This window comes from Saccostrea cucullata, unplaced genomic scaffold (assembly GCF_032062105.1).
Source record: "Saccostrea cucullata isolate Sc308-1 unplaced genomic scaffold, CSIRO_AGI_Scuc_v1 ctg869, whole genome shotgun sequence".
In the NCBI taxonomy this organism is placed as follows: domain Eukaryota; kingdom Metazoa; phylum Mollusca; class Bivalvia; order Ostreida; family Ostreidae; genus Saccostrea; species Saccostrea cuccullata.
In genome coordinates, this window is record NW_026928190.1 from 137,907 (window position 1) to 158,901 (window position 20,995).

The window sequence follows — 20,995 nt, forward strand, 5'->3', positions numbered from 1 at the left end:
ATGTCGGATCTAGATAGCGTAATTTCCCTTTTAACAATTTTTTTCAAAACAGACCTCAAAATAATTATTTATATTTATCATACATGCACAGGTAATCTTTGTTGTACAACAAAACTACATTTGTGTATATATATTTCATTTATTTTTGTTAAAAGTGACATATAGGTCCGATGCGTTTGAATATTAATTGTATTAAATGTTTCTCATTGTACTGTATCATAATACATGTCACTATAATAAGATATACATGTATAAAAATGTACTTACTTACTCTTTAATTAGAGAATTGGACAGACTCTCGCCTACATCCACTTCTCTTAGCAAGCTTTCGTGTTGTTATTCTGGAAAGTGGAAAATGTGTAAAATGTACTTTTCAACTTTATATACAACCATTACTTGATAAAGAATGGGTGGACTTAACGCCCTATTTTGGATCTTTTTGCGACTCCTCTTACAATCTGTAAATGAAGTGAATCCAAAATAAATTATGTGCATTTGAAAGAAACATATACTTGGTTATATTCTGGAACATTTGTGCAAAAACAATGCCCTGTTGTCGTGTATCATAATTGAAGCAACGATACATGAGTGGCGTCTTTGGAATTCGACATGTGCACCCCGGAGTGGTTTTTATGTCACACAATCAATATTTATAGGAGGCGGGGCTAAAATCGGTGTCATTGTTGACACTCTCTCTCTATCCCTCTCTCTTTCCAAAAATTATATACGTGTTTAGCATTTTACAGCGATGATAATATGAAATTATTTTAAAAATGTGATGACACGACAAAATTAAAACACATATTTTTTTAAAGTTTGAAAAACGGCAACAAAACACATTTCAAAGACATGATTTAGATCGAGGTCAAGTTGAAGAATTTTACAATGTAACTGTTGAAACTGTAAGATACACTCGCAGGTGGACATCACGTGATGAATTGTAATATTTAACAGGTCTAAAAATGAAGACATTTCAATGGAAGCGAGAAGTTTGTTTATAGAACAAATTTTTTGTTAAATTAAGTATGAGCACACTTTTTTTGTCGGCTCTTCTAATTTTAATATAACATTATTTTGTTCAATATACAGACCTCAAAATAATTTTTATATTTATCATACATGCACATGTGTAATCTTATGTATTCAGACAAAAAATTTGTGTATATATATCTATTTATTTTTGTTAAAAGTGACATATAGGCACCATGCTTTCGAATATATTTATTAAATGTTTACCTCGAAAAGAGTGTTTTAAATACATGTCACCATTAATATACGGTATAAAAATACTTTCGGGGGTTTATATGATGGAAAAAAATAAACATTTTATGAAACTTAAATTTACGGCATTTTTTCTGGCTAGTTAAGTCCACCCATTCTTTAAGTCCAGGCTTTTTGATGTCATTGACGGCTGCTTTTTCAATAAAAATGGAAATCGTAAATTTACTTACCTTCTCACTGGTCAAGATCATTTGCAAAATTACTTTATTTAAAAACATCCTGATTGTATACACAAATTCTCTGAAGTTGACATCAAAAAGATGCTTGAGTTTCTGATTGACAATATCTATCTGGTTTTTGGAGACCAGGTCTTCCATCACTGATCTATTGGAATTCCCATGGGTACCAATTGCGCCCCGTTATTAGAGGACCTATTTTTGTATTCATATGAAGCAGAATTTGTCCAAAATCTTATGCGTGAAAAGAAGAAAACACTTGCTGTGGCCTTCAAACTCGACATTTAGATAAACTGTATATCCATTCCTATGTCGATACCGGGGGAGATATATCCTGGTGAGCTTGAGATAAAAGATACCACAGACTCTGACACATTTGTTTCATATTTGGATATTTTACTTGAAAAGACGAAAATGGTAATCTAACAATCAAGCTCTATGATTAACGCGATGAATTAAACTTTTCTATCGTCAACTTCCCTTACTTATGCAGCAATATAGTGAATATTCTTTCATCACCTGTATACACAGTTTATCTCTCTCAGTTTATTCGATACGCAAGAGCATGTTATACGTGTGTACATTTTTTTAAAACGCGGTAAATCATTGACAAACAAGTTGATGAAACAAGAATACCGGCAGTCTCGTTTAAAGTCATCATTTCGTAAGTTCTATGGTCGATACAATGATCTTGTCACCAAATACAATTTGTCATTCAAAGAGTCAAATGCTGACTGACGTTTTTCATATACCAATTGTTAGTCCATTATTTACTGAATTGACGACGGATTTTTTCGTTATTTCCTGATCATGACAAAGAGCACACGGCGGATGTGACCGGTCGGCAGGGGATGCTTACTCCTCCGTGGCACCTGATCCTACCTCTGATGTTTTGGAGGTCCGTTTTTGCTCTGCTCCTATTTTGTATTGTTTATGGACTTTTGATCTTGATTACTGTTTGCTATCGTCATATATCTGATTCATGTGATAATTTATAAGCGTCTTCAAAAGAATCATGCACTTCGTCTACAAAGATTTACGTATGCAAGCCTGTGCGACGTTAATTGACGTTGTGCTAGATACACATATCGCTCAATGTCTGTGCATCTTTGCTAGCCAAGTGTTTCTGATCCGCTCCACTACTCGTGAGAAGGGTGGGAAAGCATCGTTCTGAGTCCGCATATAGCTATATCTCTCTTACCAGAATGGGAGATATGATTGTACATTTTGGTCGTGGTTTGCGACGATGGGAGAGTAGCGGATCAGAAGCCATTTGGTAGCGAAGATAGGAATAGATACAAAAGATTTTAAAAATAAAAATAAATAACCCATGGTCTTGTCATGATGAATATACATACAAATGTATTAATATTAATGTTTTATCTATGAGCACAATTAAAGGGCAATAACTCTTATTTTGACCTTGCTATCTGGCAAGTGATCTTCAAGTAATGTATTGTTATAAAATATTTAATATTGTTTATATATTTCAGAGCTGTGATAATACCGATTGAATATACACTTATCCATATCGACAAAATGGTGTTTGTCTTTATTTACATATAAAACGAACCCATTTCACAAACACCGAGATCAAGACCAAGAGCTCAAATTTGTTGGAACCTAAAGGAAGGTCTTTTCACAAGGAATATGAAATAAAAAGGCCGTGTTCAAATAGAGGTTTCCAGCTCCCTTTTGAATCATTCGATAAAAAAACGTCCAAATTGAAAACAAAATCAAGAGTGAGCGAAAAAAATCGTTCATAAAGTTCAAATAGACCATTATCAGGGAATATATAAAATGTAAGCAAATATTATATTTTACGAATATTATCATTTACATATATAGCGCATGACAGCAAATACATGTATGTATCTCGTACATACAAGCCGATTGTCCAGATTAATAAAAACTTCATTAATGCTCATTATTAAAAACCTCATAAAAAACCTCGTAAATACTAAAAGGTTCTAAATTTATGGATCTAAAATTTGGGGTTTTAACACCCCCTTTTTTTGTTAATAAAATAGATACTGGAGACTTGTGTTAGATTTATATAGAATTGACAAATTGTCTCTTCTTTGCATTCTAAAAAATGTTACTGGTCGACCAAAATTGCAATTAAAATTGAATTAGAAAACTTGATGGACAAGAACCGAAAGTGAACGTGTTTATATCAAACCACTTTAAGAAAATTTTTATTTGAAAAAGCATATACATATGATACCATAAAAATAAAACAAAGTAAACATATAAAAATTACAACTATGTAGACTGCATGAAAATATGCGCATTTACTGAATTAGTGCGTCTAATATGAAGCTCTTAAAAAGATCGGGTTCGTAGCATAGAAAAAAAGATAACAAGTCGGGATCGATTTTAATTTATTCAGAAAATAGTTCTTAAAATTGGTATGTTTTGGTATGCAAAATCTCCAGGATTAATTGTAATGAAGATGGAAGAAACGACAAATGTCATATAGCATATACCCCTAAATAAAATCCTCAATTTTTCTCTTAGATTTTAAATGAATATTTTCTTACGCGGTTAATTTGCATAAAAAAATCATAATGAAAACAACAATGGCGGACGTTTAGCAGACGGATCAATGATGCCTATATATTGAACTAATAGCAGTTTGACATTTAATTAAACTCATGGAATTAGCAAAGTCAGTATTTGGATCAAGAAATCCGGACGGTTATAGCAGCAAAGCTACAACAGGTTCGTTCTTAATGCTTTATAATAAAGTCGGCTTTATTCGTTGCCAGTTGTGAAACATGGCGAACATATGCCACATATGCAATAGTTAAACGTGTGCATGTTTTACCAGAAGTACAAACACCTAATTTTATGTACATTTCTTTTTGATTGTATGGACCCTTACGAAAATCGGATCGCATTTACATGATTTAAGATTGCGGTTGCATTTCGGAAAGGTGGGGGGGGGGGGGTAGAAAGATGCAGGATTATTAATTTAACCAATTGTTCATGGTTTGTAGTAATCTCAGTGAGATTTGCCGAGACTGAAAACTTTACTGATGTCTCCTAAAATCTCATGTCAGGTGTAAGGTCTCCCTAATCACTTTGTATGACATTAATTTGAAATTCAAAGTCCAAGAGATGCTAGATGTTCAGTCAAAAAAATTGTCTCAAGGAATCTCACTGAGAATATGTTGAGAAGTATTTTTGTGTAGTACACATTTCTATATAATTTTGTTGAGCTTTATAATTGTAGTTGAGACATTGTCTGAGGATGAAGATGATTTGGTGGTCGGTCATGGAGAGAATATTGCTGTGTCCTCCAGTCAGTACAATACAACATCAGACTTTGTGCCGACTCCTGGGGGACCATTTTCAGCACTGACTCCGTCAATGTGGCCGGAGGATATTCTTTCTAAGTTAGGAAATCCAGTAAGTGTTCATTGTAATATTTTATTAATTTACAGGAATATTGATTACATTAAACTGTTTAACCGAAGGCATAACTGAAATCCTGTTAACAAAACTATTTGGTACACTCTTTATTTTAGCGATTTATATACTGTAAATGTATTATATTTAGCGTGTACGATATTTAGCGGAAAGTGAATTTTAAACAAGTTAGCGTAGATTTAATTTAGCGCATTTCTTGATATTCTTATTCATGTATCATTGTTTAAGACATTTAGCGATATGTACTTGAATTAGTGGAAGCATCTTTCTGCCAAAAGGGCTAAAAAGAATACGGCGCCAAATATAATACGTTAACAGTAACCGTAAGGTAAAAAAAATAAATATTAATTGGATTATAGATTTTGTTGACATTGTTTCATAGGTAGTTGTCACGCTTAATAACTTAATTTCTTGTTTTACTAGTACACTGTAATTGTAATGTGATCCATTTAATACATTTATATCATAGCCGGAAGATCCAAATGGCCAGTTAGATTACAGATATGATGAATTTGGGTTTAAAGTCGAGGAAGAGGGTGAGTATGTAAAATATCTGTATACAGTATGTTCTCCATAAATTCCTTTATAAACTGTAAGTATAAATATCAATTTATTCAAGCATGAAAAACAAAAAAACAAAGTTTTTAAGAATATGATCGTAGTTGCCAACTGACCCGATTTCGTCGGGTTACACACGATTTTTCGACCCTTAACCCGATTATTTTTTATGACCCGACGGGTCATGCTTTTCAGCCGATTTTTGCTGAACAACCCGAAAATTTCCCGATTTCCGGATTTGGTTCGTAAATTAGGTTGCACTTTTAATTTCCAGTTACAACCCAAGCTTGGATCTACGTAAACAATGCCGATGGTATGCTCAGTGGGTCGATTACCAGTGAATTACCCTGGAAATTATGAGTTCAGGTGTAAACAATTAACTGGGAGTTGTTTAGACAAATCAAAGTTTGAAGTCAATTTAAAATGGCTTCCGATAGAAGTAGATCGTTATCAGGGCCAGCAAGAAAAAATTGAACCAAGAAAAAGACACCCAATATTTATGGACATATCAATTAAAAAATCTTGGAAAACAACTGATATACAATAAATTAAAGTGATTGAAGATAGTGTAGACCTACCTGTACATCTATACTTATTGCACTTGTTAATTAAATTAATTAAGAGAGAAAAAAATAACTTCAAAACCAAAACTTGTATACTTTCAAATTTAGCGAAAATTAAACTGAAAAGGCTTTCTTAAAAAAAACACACACTTAATTCAGGTCAGTATTGAATAATAAAACCTTCAATGCTTTTTTTTACATCTAAATTTAATCAACAATTGAACATATATATTTATTTTTTGTCTTTGTAAGTGAAAGCCTTTTTTTAATAAAAGAATACTCAATACACAAATACTTATATATATAATGATTATATATACCGGGTATAATTTAATCATGGTAAATATGTCGTTAATGTCGTTACGTGTTATGACCAGATTTTTTACTTTCTAAATCTGGTCATGACCAGATTTTTACATGTCGGAGGTTGGCAAGTATGATTATGATTAAAAAGCTTTATAGCCTATGTAGTAGTGATTTTCTGTCTGTTGCAGATGGACCTGAAGAGAATTCTAGTAAACTTTTAAGCACCCCCTTTGTGGAGGATCCCCAGCACCGTTTGAAGTGGACAGCTTACCTTGAGTTCACACACAACAATGAAGTGGGTGATCTGACCTGGGACAAGGTACTTTGATTGAAAAAAAAAAAGTTCAACATTTTATCACACAAAGTAAAGCAACATTAGACAAAATTGAATTATTTTTTTTACACTGCAATATATTTTCCCCAGAAAATTATTTCAGTGGCTAATTTCTGAAGGAATAATTTTACTACCTCAATTTTTAAATCCCACTTAGGAAGTTTCATGGTACAGAGTTTAAATTTTGATATCTTTTTAGCTCACCTGAGCCGAAGGCTCAAGTGAGCTTTTCTGATCAAAATTTGTCCGTTGTCTGTCGTTGTCGTTGTTGTCGTCGTAAACTTTTCACATTTTCATCTTCTTCTCAAGAACCACTGGGCCAATTTCAACCAAACTTGGTACAAAGTTTCCTTGGGTGAAGGGGATTTAAGTTTGTTCAAATGAAGGGCCACGCCCTTTTCCAAGGGGAGATAATCATGAATTTGTTAAAAATTAATGGCTTTTTTAAAAAATCTTCTTCTCCAGAACCGCTGGGCCAGGAAAGATGAAACTCATGTGGAATCATCCTCAGGTAGTGTAGATTCAAGTTTCTTCAAATCATGACCCCCGGGACTAGGGTGGGGCCAAAATGGCCGACCCAAGTTTTACATAGGAATATATATGCAAAAATCTTTAAAAATCTTCTTCTCCAGAACCACTGGGCCAGGAAAGATGAAACTCATGTGGAATCATCCTCAGGTAGTGTAGATTCAAGTTTGTTCAAATCATGACCCCCGGGGCTAGGGTGGGGCCAAAATGGCCGACCCAAGTTTTACATAGGAATATATAGGAAAAATCTTTAAAAATCTTCTTCTCCAGAACCACTGGGCCAGGAAGGATGAAACTCATGTGGAATCATCCTCAGGTAGTGTAGATTCAAATTTGTTCAAATCATGACCCCCGGGGCAAAGGTGGGGCCAAAATGGCTGACCCAAGTTTTACATAGGAATATATAGGAAAAATCTTTAAAAATCTTCTTCTCCAGAACCACTGGGCCAGGAAAGATGAAACTCATGTGGAATCATCCTCAGGTAGTGTAGATTCAAGTTTGTTCAAATCATGACCCCCGGGGCTAGGGTGGGGCCAAAATGGCCGACCCAAGTTTTACATAGGAATATATAGGAAAAATCTTTAAAAATCTTCTCTCCAGAACCACTGGGCCAGGAAGGATGAAACTCATGTGGAATCATCCTCAGGTAGTGTAGATTCAAATTTGTTCAAATCATGACCCCCGGGGCAAAGGTGGGGCCAAAATGGCTGACCCAAGTTTTACATAGGAATATATAGGAAAAATCTTTAAAAATCTTCTTCTCCAGAACCACTGGGCCAGGAAAGATGAAACTCATGTGGAATCATCCTCAGGTAGTGTAGATTCAAGTTTGTTCAAATCATGACCCCCGAGGCAAGGGTGGAGCCAAAATGGCCGACCCTAGTTTTACATAGGAATATATAGGAAAAATCTTTAAAAATCTTCTTCTCCAGAACCACTGGTCCAGGAAAGATGAAACTTATGTGGAATCATCCTCAGGTAGTGTAGATTCAAGTTTGTTCAAATCATGACCCCCGGGGCAAGGGTGGAGCCAAAATGGCAGACCAAAGTTTTACATAGGAATATATAGGAAATATCTTTAAAAATCTTCTTCTCCAGAACCACTGGGCCAGGAAAGATGAAACTCATGTGGAAGCATCCTCAGGTAGTGTAGATTCAAGTTTGTTCAAATCATGACCCCCGGGGCAAGGCTGGAGCCAAAATGGCCGACCCTAGTTTTACATAGGAATATATAGGAAAAATCTTCTCCTCAAGAACCACTGGTCCAGGAAAGATGAAACTCATGTGGAATCATCCTCAGGTAGTGTAGATTCAAGTTTGTTCAAATCATGACCCCCGGGGCAAGGGTGGAGCCAAAATGGCAGACCCTAGTTTTACATAGGAATATATAGGAAAAATCTTCTTCTCCAGAACCACTGGGCCAGGAAAGATGAAACTCATGTGGAATCATCCTCAGGTAGTGTAGATTCAAGTTTGTTCAAATCATGACCCCCGGGGCAAGGGTGGGGCCAAAATGGCTGACCCAAGTTTTACATAGGGATATATAGGGAAACCTTTTAAAATCTTCTTTTCAACTACTTCAAAGCTATGATTAGTGATATTTAAATGGAATCATCCTCAGGTAGTGTAGATTCTAGTTTGTTCAAATGATGAATGCCTGGAGGGGGGGGGGGAGTAAATTCAAGCCCGATGTGCTCAGGTGAGCGCTGTGGCCCCTGGGCCTCTTGTTTTGGGATGCGCTGGAAGATGGGTACATCTTTCCTCTTGTATGAAAGATAACTCTCGCATGCTTTGTTCTACTGGCAACATACTTCAGAAATAGGTAGCAAATCATTTTAGGATACCTATTTATTATCTTATTCAAGATTATTGAAACTATGTTAAGGTCACTGTAAGTTGGACATTAGATCATTATTTAAACAAGAATACCCTTGAATTTCTATTACATTCTTATCTGATTAAACTTAATGATTGCTGTTAATAAAATACACCAATGAATTTATCATGACAGTGTCAAATATGAATAACTTAGATTTGATTTTAATCAGACTGATGAATAATTTTAAAATTATCAAATTATACTTTGCATGATAACAGTCCTTTTCTTATTTGATACACCTAAGGTTTGAAACAGTGCAATTAAAATTAAAGTTAAGGTGGTCTTTTATGTATATTTCAGGTTGATCCTAGGCTCCCAAGATCTGAGAAGTTACGGGGTATGGTGAAGCAGGGGATTCCTCATTCTCTGCGGCCACATATCTGGATGAGACTCTCTGGTGGGATGGAGAAAAAAATCAAGTCTGATCTTACATACAAAGACATTGTCAAAGCCAGCTCAAATGATTTACTAATGACATCAAAACAAATTGAGAAGGTAATAAAAGTTGCAGAGTTTGGGGAAAAAATATGTAAAAACTAGAAAGTGTTCTACATATATATTTAAGTGTCGCATCAGGTACATTATATACTTGTATCAAGGTTAGAAAAAAAAATCATCAGACTCAGAAGCCCTGCTTTCCTGAGAAATTGTTGTGTCAATGCACTATTTATTTTCTTACCTACCAGACAAATGCTCCATGATAAAGAATTTTTGCATTTTTTTTTGATCACATAAAAAAATGCATAAAAAAAGATTTTGATGTTGGAAAATATGGCATAACATGAATAGCTGAAGTTTTTTCATTACAGCTTTTTCAGTAAGATATTGTAATCTAGAACTTTATTGCATTGATACAAGATTTTTTCTGTTACAGGATCTATTGAGAACCATGCCGAGCAATGCTTGTTTCTGTAATATCCACGGGACAGGTGTTCCGAGACTTAGGCGGATACTACGGGGTCTAGCCTGGCTATATCCAGACATTGGTTATTGTCAGGGGACAGGAGTAGTAAGTCTTTTAGAGTATGAAAAAATGATATTGTAAAATTTGGGTCTAAGAATGCATTATATTTTCCAAAAAAAAAAATGAGCTGGTTTTACGGATCCAACAGCCAAATTTTGCTGTTTTAAAAAAAGAAGACAATTTTGTTGGGGAAATTTTTCATCATCACTGATAGTGTTTTGTATGAAATAAAAAATTAATTTGAAGAAAGATGGTGGTCCTTCAGTGCACGAATGTCAATAAGGTGTTGAAAAAAGTTTAACTTTGATCTTAAAATTTTAAAATACAGTCATGTACTAGTTCTCAAACCAATATTGTAATGGACTGGTAAAGTCTGAATAAATAGGAATTAGGAAATACTAACGCTGACATAGTTACTGACAGCATTTATTTCTTTTGCTTGAGTAGATAGCTGGATCTTTGTTACTGTTTATGGAAGAGGAAGACACCTTCTGGATGATGTGTGCTATCATTGAGGACCTTCTGCCTGCCTCGTACTACTCTAGTACATTGATTGGCATTCAGGTCAGATTCAAATAAAAAAAAAAGAAAGAAAAGTTTCACCAGGAATATCTATTACATGTATTTATAGAGGGTATGAAACATGTCCAAAGTTTACATTTTCATTTTTTTCCTACATTACAAACAGGCAGACCAGAGGGTGATGCGACATTTACTTATTAGCTACTTACCTGACATAGATCTGGTTCTGAAGGAACATGATATTGGTATGTTACTTGTGTAAATACATGTATATACGCGACATGTCCACTAAATCTTGTACGGCTTGTTAACATTACTGAGAAATAGAACACTACAGTTTTATCACAAGTATTATTTGCATTATGTTTGAATGTTTTATGTGGATTGGAGACTAATTTTGTGAAGAGAAAAAGCTTCTGAATGATATTACCAGCTTCCCCATTTCTAGAAAATGAAATACTTTATAGATCAAACTTCAGTCCACCTGACTAATATTTGTGCTGTTTACACTGACACTAAGCATGATACTGCTCGCTTTAACCTTTGTGTGTTGATGACTTGACCCTATGTTTATTAACAGTCCTGTAGCACACAGCATGTCTTTACAGAGCTCTCCCTGATCAGCCTTCACTGGTTTCTCACTCTGTTTGCCAGTGTTGTTCATATGAAGGTGCTCCTCAGGATCTGGGATCTATTTTTCTATGAGGGCTCCACTGTTCTATTCCAAATCACAATGGGCATGCTCAAAATGAAGGTTTGTCATACTTTTTATGTACACAGTAATAATAATAAGAAACACGTATTTACGTTTTTAGCTCACCTCAACGAAGGTTAAGGTTAAGTTTTTTGGAGCAGTTTTCTTTTTAAGTACTTCTATGTCCTATATTGATTAGACATGCATGGAAGATGTTTCTAGTGTGTTTCATTGTACCAGTCAAAGTTTCAGATGCTGCAATTTCAGCAAAGGAATGACCAGGTTAATGTTTTTGGTGCAGGTTAACATTTTTGGTGCAGTTTTTGGTGTAGGTCTCATTTCCGAGTAACTATAAGCCCTATGTTGACCAAACTTACATGGATGGTACATCTTAGGATGCATACTACCAGACTTGCTTCGGATGCTGAATCTGACCTACATTTTACGGTTGAGTGAACAGGTTAAAGTTTTTGGTGCAGGTTTCATTTTGAAGATACTATGAGCCCTATAATGACCAAACTTGCATGGATGGTACATCTAAGGTTGCATTCTACTAGGCTGGCTTCAGAAGCTGAATCTGACCTACATTTTCCGGATAAGTGAAAAGGTTAGTTTTTTATACAGGTTTCATTTCCAAGTAACTTTGAGCTCTATGTTGAACAAACTTGCATGGATGATACATCTTAGGATGCACACTAATGGACTTGCTTCAGATGCTGAATTCGACATACATTTTCCAGATAATAGACCTCGTAAAAGTTATGGGTGCAGGTCTATCACCAAGAAACTATTAAGGCTTATATAAACCAAAGTTGCACAAATGATGCATCAAGGGATGAAAACTCTCAATCTTGCTTCAGATGCTGGATTTTAATTACATTTTCATGATGAAGAACTAGATTTAAGTTTTTATATAGGTCTATTCCAAAGTATCAAAATTGCATAAATTTTGCATTTTTGGATGTACACTTTTTGTTGGTTAATTGTGTGACTTAATTTGCCTTACTTAAAGACAACATTCGTTGAGGTGAGCTCTGTAATCTCTGATTACCTATGTTTATGAGTATTTAAATGTACATGTAAATAGGTTAAATGTGTTATATTGGTTTGTTCATTTGTCTGCATATTGATGTGCTAAACTTATGTTCATGCTACTAATATACTTGGTAAGGATTATTTTGGCCTGGATGAAGATCACATTAATCTGGATAGAAATTACCTTTATATCCATACATGTCCATAATGAACATGTATTTATTTTACCGGTCCTGTTCTAAGGCAGTGATTCTTAGATTGGTAAAATTCATGCAAAATAAGTCACAAATGATTATGGAATCATGTTGATTGCAAGTTATTTTATGAAAAAAAAAATGGATTATGTAAAATAAAAATGGATGAATTACTTTGTAAATTCTATGAGTTTTTGAAAATTCTTTTTGAAGTACATTGCATTTGATATGGATTTTTCACAAGTTTGAGAAGTTTAGTACATTATTACAGGAGGATGAGTTGCGTACCCTGGATAACTCGGCTCAGATCTTCAACTCTCTGTCTGACGTTCCCGGTGATGTGCAGGATGTAGAGGAACTCATTGAGGTAACATATCTATAAAGATTTACTGAAATGGTGTGAAGAGATTTCATTAAGTTTTTGTAAACAAATACATAATGTATTAAAAGTGTTTCAGATGTTTACAAAAACAATTGCATTTTACAGGTGTCATACAGAGTGGCTGGTTCACTGACAGACATGGTGATAGAATCTCAGAGAAGGAAACATTTAGCCTACTTAATGGCTGATCAAGGTGCAATAGTCAATCCAGATTCTGCTAAAAATCTGCCAAAACAAGTAAGTCTTATGCATTATATTGTCCTATTCAGAAAATGATATTAAAATGTATGCAAAATATATTTGAAAGAATGTGTTAGTACTTTTGACCATTTCCTTTCAGCAATTAAACAAAAGGCATTTGAAAAGATCTCGCTCCCTTGTTTCAACATTACTTTGGGGTGAAACTGAAGATGATGATTTCGGTAAAGCTAAAAATGTTCGCCAAACGGAGATTCTTGTAGACTTAAGAGAGGCAATATTGAAAATAGCTCGTCACTTTCAATCACTGGATCCAAAGAATAATAAAGTGGTAAACATTAATTCTGAATAAAAATTGATTTCATTTGTGTGTTGTCTCTGTGTACATGCAATTTCAGTAAATGAAATTATGGACAATATGTAAAAATTTGCATAAATATAATGATTTTGTAATTTTCAAAACATTATTTATAACATTATCTATTAAATTTAAAGTCTTTATTTTACAAAATTTGGTAATGCATACATGTATACTTTAAACAGATACTGACTGCAGATTATGCCATGGAAAGTCATGCTAAAGATCTAGAAAACTATGTCAATGTAGCAAGAAACAAGAGAAGGAGGGCCAAGGCATTGCTGGACTTTGAACGTCATGATGATGATGAACTTGGCTTCAGGAAAAATGACATCATCACAGTAAGTGTCAAGTTTATGAAATATGTACAATGGCTTGTGTAAATGAAGATTTGAAATTTCGCTCAGACCAAAAATGTGTTATCTTTTATATTTGCATAGGATGTGTCACATAAAATGTCACAGTTTTTTGTTCATTTACAATGCTATTTTCATTTTTTTTATTGAAAGTTCTGCTACTTGTTTTAATCAGATAATATCTCAGAAGGATGAGCACTGTTGGGTAGGGGAGCTAAATGGACTAAGGGGCTGGTTTCCTGCCAAGTTTGTAGAGTTACTGGATGAGAGAAGTAAACATTACAGCTCAGCAGGGGATGACAGTGTAACAGAAACCATTACAGATCTAGTCAGGGGAACGTAAGTATGCAAGGAGTAACATTTAAATGAAAATGGTATTATCAAATTGTGGGGGTACATGTAAGTAAAATATTATCATAGAAAATTTTATTAAAATGTTTTAAATAAAATTTGTATGGAATTTTAATAGGATTTTTTTTGAGTAGGATTTTCCGCCTTTTAATTTAATCAATTCAGGGTTTGTTTTAGAATACACATATATTTCAGACTGTGCCCTGCATTGAAAGCTGTATTTGAGCATGGATTAAAGAGATCATCAATTCTGGGTTCTGTCTGTCATCCCTGGCTTTTCTTGGAGGAGGTAAGTAACTAATGTACTGCTTAAATATTTATAATACATGTAAGTAAACTAAGATTTAGTAGTAATATGTCATTATCACATATACATGTATGTATAGCAATGTTTGATGCAGAAGATGTAAAATTTCCTGTTTACACGATTCTTCCATCTACAGGCAGCAACAAAAGAAGTAGAGAAGGATTTCCAGTCAGTGTATTCCAGATTGGTGTTGTGCAAAACATACAGGTATTATAATGTTACAAGAAATATGTGTGTAAAGCTATGTTATTTACCTGAATGTGGCCATTTTGGGGTGTGGGGTTAGAGGAGCATCATGAAGCTATATGTGATGGAATAGGGATGAGGCATTCTTAATGATCAGTTTTGGGGTACATAATAAGAACATTTAATTTAAAGTCAGAATTTGAAAACAAATTATGAAAGCTATGAAGGGTTTTTGACTGACATGCACGTACATTGCAGTGCCATCCTAGGTATCTGTATACAGGCTTTGTAATAATAATGAATTGTTAAGCAGTATATTTCATTAATTACATTTTCACTGCTCATGTAGCACTGTAATGAAGTAAGACACCTTTTTGTAGACTTGATGAAGATGGCAAGGTACTTACTCCAGAAGAGATTCTTTACAGGGTAAGCTTGTACTGTAATAAAGTCAGTTACATCCAATACAGTCATAAAGTCAGTTACATCCAAGATCATTTCAGGTAGAGTTGCAGCAAATTTTAACACATAAAAAAGAACTTAGTAAAACATTGACAAATAAGGTGATCAAAAAATTAAGGCAAACAGTTATGATATTTTTCATGCAGTAACATTATATGACTTTAAAAAAAAGTTAAATAAATGTTTGATACAGCAAAATCCTAGCATGTAAAGCCTTTCAAGAATTTAATGATAAAAAAAACAGGCTACAAGTAAATTCAAATGATGCTTACAAACATTGATTTTTTTAGGCGGTCCATGCAGTGAATGTGTCACATGATGCCTGTCATGCCCAGATGGATGTGAAGTTTAGATCACTTATTTGTTGTGGCCTTAAGTAAGCATTATATTTCTATTTTTGTCATTCTTTTATTTTATCATTCTTTTATTTTAATAACCTTTCTCAGATACATAGAAATAGAAAATATGCTTTTGGCCCTTCTGATTTCTGAAAATTACATTTTTCACCAACCTGGCACCCAAGTGGTCCCAGAAGTCCCACTGGTTGCCCTGGAGCTACTTTCACAATATGAACTGCTTTAAAAAGTAAAGTTAACATAGAAAACCTAGCAATCTTTGTGACGTGGGGTCAGTTTGGGATTGTTTTCTTCAAAGAAGCATGAAGGAACTCAAGAGACCAATTCGAAGAATTATGGTGTCCCACTTTGGTACTTAGGTGTCTTAGTGGTTGAGCTATATTGACAAAGTAAAACATTAATTTTACTGCAGCTTACATGTATATACAATTGTTTGATGTTGTATTTTGGTATAGGTGTTCTATACTAGTAAATTGTCACAGCAAATGCTACATTTTGGGCTAGAGACCTTGTTCTTGTTTTGTTGAACAGCTAAATCAGTCTTCTCCTGGTTGTTGAACTTGATTCATAAAGCAGTCACTAAATCTCCCTCTGAAGACCTTGTTCTTATTTGCACTTGTGTATACCTGGGATGTTTATTTTAACACTGGGTGCTACATATATGACTGGAGACCTTGTTCTTGTCAAGTTACCTGTACTGCTGATCTTTGCTTATTTTCAGTCCAGGTGTTATACATATGCCTGAAAACCTTGTCTCCTCAAGTTAATACTGTTAATTTATGTTTACTTCAATACTAAATGGCAGGTGCTATGTATAATTCTTTTGTTAATCTTGTGCTTTTGTATGTCAAATTAATGACTGCAGTAATGTCTCAGTGGCAGATGGTTCATCCATTGTGGATGATCTTGTGCTGTTGTACATGTACCTGTATATAAAGAAAAATCTATGATTGCATTTACCTCTCCATTCCTTAAAAGTACAGAAGTTGAGGCCCCCAAAAGAGTACCATAGCACATAGTTTTCGAGATTTTTATGTGACTCGGATGGCCTATTACTGTTGTTGTGTTTCATAAGTCATGCATTAACATATGAACATTTCCCACATGGTGCCTAGGGGATGGGTAAGACCAACAAAATTAAAACAATCTTAAAAAATCTTCTTTTCTCCTGGACATGAGGAAGTGATACTGTTGGCACAATTGTAATAAGCATCGAAGTTGAACCCAAAATTGTGAAATTTCTCAGTGTTAATGTTCAATGACAGACAAAAGATAGATAGCAATGTGCATCCTGGATTTTTTTCCGCTTTTAACTTTCAAACAAGATTTCTTGATCTCAGAGATTATCCTGCAACATTCACAAAAACGAGGACTTTATTTATTAATTTTACATATCAAAGGTAACTTAAAGGTACTTTCATGATTTGATATGTAAAATTAATAAATAAAGTCCTCGTTTTTGTGAATGTTGCAGGATAATCTCCGAGATCAAGAAATCTTGTTTGAAAGTTAAAAGCGGAAGCTTTTATATTTCAAACAACATTTTGAGACTGAGGTCAGTAGTATAACTGCATTGTGTATGTTTACTGTGAGCAGGTGCTACATCTCTGGCTGGAGACTCTCTGTTCCTGTAAATCAGTCAGTAGTATAACTGTGTTGTTTATGTTTACATTGAGCAGGTGCTACATTTTTGGTTGGAGACTCTCTGTTCTTGTAAATCAGTCAGTAGTATAACTGTGTTGATTATGTTTACATTGAGCAGGTGCTACACCTCTGGCTGGAGACTCTATGTTCCAGTAAATCAGTCAGTAGTATAACTGTGTTGATTATGTTTACAGTGAGCAGGTGCTACACCTCTGGCTGGAGACTCTCTGTTCCTGTATGGATGCTGTGGAGAAGTGGTATCATCCCTGGTCATTCATGAGAAGCCCAGGTTGGGTTCAAATCAAATGTGAACTAAGGTAAGTGCCTTGTACAGTGCATGTATATTGTACAGCTGTTGTGTACCCTATGTCATTTTATCAACTTGCTCTCAGTGATGCATGCATGATGCTGAATCAAATCTAGTTTACTCTTCATGACACAGAAAACCTTATATTTGTTGTATTTCATTGTTTCTTTATTTTTTAAATTTTATCTAGTAGGATTTTTTTGGTCACTGCATGCTAACATATAGTTGATTTGTTGTGGTTTATTGCAGGCTTTTGGCACAGTTTGCATTTAATCTGTCTATGGATTGGGAATTACCAGTCAGGAAAAAGAAAGCTCCTACATACTCAATTACAAAATCTGTCCAGGATATCCTTATCAAGCACCACTTGTTTAGCTGGGAAATATAACTCTAATTTACTCACTGTAGAATGTGCAATATAGTGACCATTTCAGGCATATAATTTACAGGAACGTGCTGGGCATTTATCACATCAAACAGAAACATGTACATATCAGTGAAAAATAATTGATAATCATGATGTTACAGATTTTTAAGCTAATCTTCTTTACCAATATCACTGCAGCATTTTCTTGACTTCTGATACATGTACAGGTATGATATGATGTAGTCAAAACGACAAGGTATGGTAATGTAGTTGAATTCACTCAATATTTTGAAAGATGTATTATTTACACATTCAAAGTGATTTTTATATAATATTCACTCTCAGAGTATTTCATCGCAAGATTTCTCCATTCATATATGACAAATGCAGCAAATCATTCACCAAGATAAGATGTCAATGCAATTAAAGTTGAATGTGATTCATTAAAGAAAGATAGATATCTTTGTCTACCATATTAGTTTTCTCAAGACTAATTCTCTAACCCTTATATATGCATGCATCTCGGTTTTATTCAGAGTTCATTGTATTTGGTTTCATTGACCACACATAAAAGAATGTCTCCTTCCTTGTCATTGTGACAAACTTGGACATAACAAAAAGGATTTCTGTATGTCATTGTGACAAACTTGGACATAACAAAAAGGATTTCAGTACAGTATGCTGCTCCCATGTTAGGGTAAAAAGTTACCAAATATATTTGATGTCATATTGCACTGGCCAATGTAAGAAAAGGGAAATAAACACAAATGTGACCTCCACCTGGTCTGTGGATTGAGATATATGTAAGTCAGATGTTAGGAAAAAGACAAGGTCAAAGGCAGGTTAGGAAAAAGTCAAGGTTAAAGCCATGCATGTTAAAAAAAAGTCTATGTTAAAGCCAGGCATGTTACAAAAGGTAAATGTTAAGGTCAGGCATGTCACGAAAAGTCAAGGTCAAAAATTGTGTATGAGATATGCTTATAAATGCATCAGCTGTTTAGCTGGGAGATAAGAGTAAAATACATGACATCTGTAGATACTGGTTAAGGCATTTTCTGATATATTATCATTATGTATGTCACATAGATAGAGGGTGTAAAGCGTAGATAAGGGAAAAATTCATGTAAAAAAAATTCTTTAAGCAGTAGTGTAGACTTTTTCAACAGCATTTGACCATCTCACTCTTACATTTCAAGTACGATGTATAGTTAAAACTGGGAAAATATGTACAATATGTAGCCCTATGACTGCAACCCAAAACAAAATTCATTATTTGATGACTTCAGTAAGCCTTTTAATTTTTTTTTTTGGCTGCATGTTTCTTTGGGTTATTCATGATGTCAAAAATAAATTTATGTTTCACACTAATATGGACATCTAATGTCATATGAATTTTTTACATTAAATATTTAAATTAAGAAATCCTTTGAGGAATGTTGAATATTGTGATATTATTCTTTTGTTTTTGTATGAAACTTTTTTTCTTGTTATTTCTGTTCTGTAATGAAATCCTTTCCTGTTGTAATCATTTTCTCTATGTTGTGAAATCCAGTCCTTAATATTTCAAAGAATTTTATTTATATTAAGTTCTCTTTATTTTATACATTGTTGAGTTCTGTCAATAAAGTACAATACAATAGCACATTTGTTTGTTGTTTTTGTTTTGTGTGTATCTGTGTAGTACTAATTTCCTTTACAGTATAAAAAACTTAATTCAAGCAAAATAATAAATATTGATATATTTATTTTATTTTTATTTTTTTGCACTTATTCAGACTAATCCCTTCATTTTAGGCTTTTATCCCAGTTTTCCTTCAAGCTATTTAGAGACTGGGAAATCCCCCACCAGACTAAGGCTTCCTATCAGCCTCTGAAGGAAGGGGTCAAGGACATGCTGGTCAAACATCATCTGTTCAGCTGGGATCTCTGATCCTGGGATTGGGCCCCATCAATGGAGATTTTCAGCATGTGTAGTTAGGATCTGGTACATATATAAGAATAACTTAAGCGTCATATTCAAGATTTGCTTAGTCAAGTTCTTCTAGAGTTTATGTATATTGATTTGTATCAGTTTGGTTCCATCATATGATTAGCGTCTGATCTGATGATTCATTATCTGATATGGAATGAGATGAATAATACTCTGTTAAATCTTACTTCAATTAAATAATTTAAGAAAAGGTCTTAAAATATGGACATGGTTATCATAATATACAAGTATTCTGGAATTGTAGTTCCCTAGATATCCTGATAATTGGGTGCTTTAAGGAGATCACATGTAAACCTCATAGATACAAATTGTGGCTGTTACACTGGATTCATTGCTTAATAAATTGAAGCTAAAAACATTAACCTATAAAAGGATTTTCTGGCTCATCTTCATCCAAGTTCTATACATATATATAATTTTTTAGCATGTATTGTGTATGCACAATTGTTGTTAATACTTTTGGTTGTGAGCATACTTAATTATGATTCAACACCCACATTGATATTACGTATATGTCATATATAACATACAAAAGAATTCAACATAAAGCTACATGTATATAAAACAAATGTGAAGCCATGTCTGTGATATGTACTGTTGTTTTGTAAATGTAATGTTATTCTGATTGTTATACCATTGAACAAAAGAAGGGGGATTCTCTATCTCTGAATACAGGTACATAACTATATAAATATTTCAAGAATATATATGGTATTGATTGGAATTGTTTTCACTACAATGATGGTTATAAGCATAGACTGAAAGCAGAGATCTTCTTTAGATATACATGTATATGTTATAAACAAAAAATTAGACAATCAAAAAACATATCTTTCTGCAATAAACAAATGTACATATATTTGATATCAGTCATTTTGAAACATTTAAGTTCCAGAAAAAGTATAGTTTGAACTTTACATAAAGTATGAACATCATTTATTACTGGTCTTATTCTTACTGGAATGCAGTCTTTATTATCATCTTCACAATATCAAGGGTCTGCAATATTCCTCAACAACAAACATAGTCCAAAGGATGTTTTTGTCTTAGCTGCAGAACTGTAGCTCTCTGCTTGAGAAAATTCGGACAGATAAAGCAGAGAGCTACAGATCCAAGCGTTGTAAAAACCTTCCATTTACGCCGACGATTTTTTGTCGCTACTTTAGGTATTTATTTCGTGTGGTTTAAGCTTTCTCTGCCTTTTAGAATGGTATCCTATAATAATTCATATATTTAACTCTTATATTTGATACTTTGTTTA

The 20,995-nt window shown here is 33.9% G+C and overlaps 1 protein-coding gene across 3 annotated transcripts; it reads left to right on the forward strand.

Annotated features, from left to right (window-relative positions):
- The first annotated feature begins 4,027 nt into the window (after positions 1–4,027).
- On the forward strand, positions 4,028–20,593 carry LOC134276714 (small G protein signaling modulator 3-like). Of its 3 annotated transcripts, XR_009994110.1 has the most exons (21): positions 4,028–4,181; positions 4,696–4,871; positions 5,362–5,428; positions 6,508–6,638; positions 9,362–9,556; positions 9,936–10,070; positions 10,473–10,589; positions 10,714–10,792; positions 11,156–11,301; positions 12,742–12,837; positions 12,958–13,089; positions 13,193–13,381; positions 13,594–13,749; positions 13,940–14,103; positions 14,311–14,404; positions 14,559–14,629; positions 14,989–15,037; positions 15,361–15,446; positions 17,265–17,387; positions 17,627–18,597; positions 18,661–19,318. XR_009994110.1 is itself a non-coding variant. In XM_062758979.1 (20 exons), the coding sequence occupies exons 1-20, from the start codon at positions 4,115–4,117 to the stop codon at positions 19,672–19,674; spliced, it is 2,409 nt and encodes an 802-aa protein (XP_062614963.1). In that variant the 5' UTR covers positions 4,028–4,114; the 3' UTR covers positions 19,675–20,593. The 3 variants fall into 3 exon arrangements, 2 of the variants coding, with proteins under 2 accessions (XP_062614963.1, XP_062614962.1); XM_062758979.1 differs by lacking the exons at positions 17,627–18,597; positions 18,661–19,318 and adding an exon at positions 19,539–20,593; XM_062758978.1 differs by having other exon boundaries at positions 17,627–19,318.
- Positions 20,594–20,995: the final 402 nt, after the last annotated feature.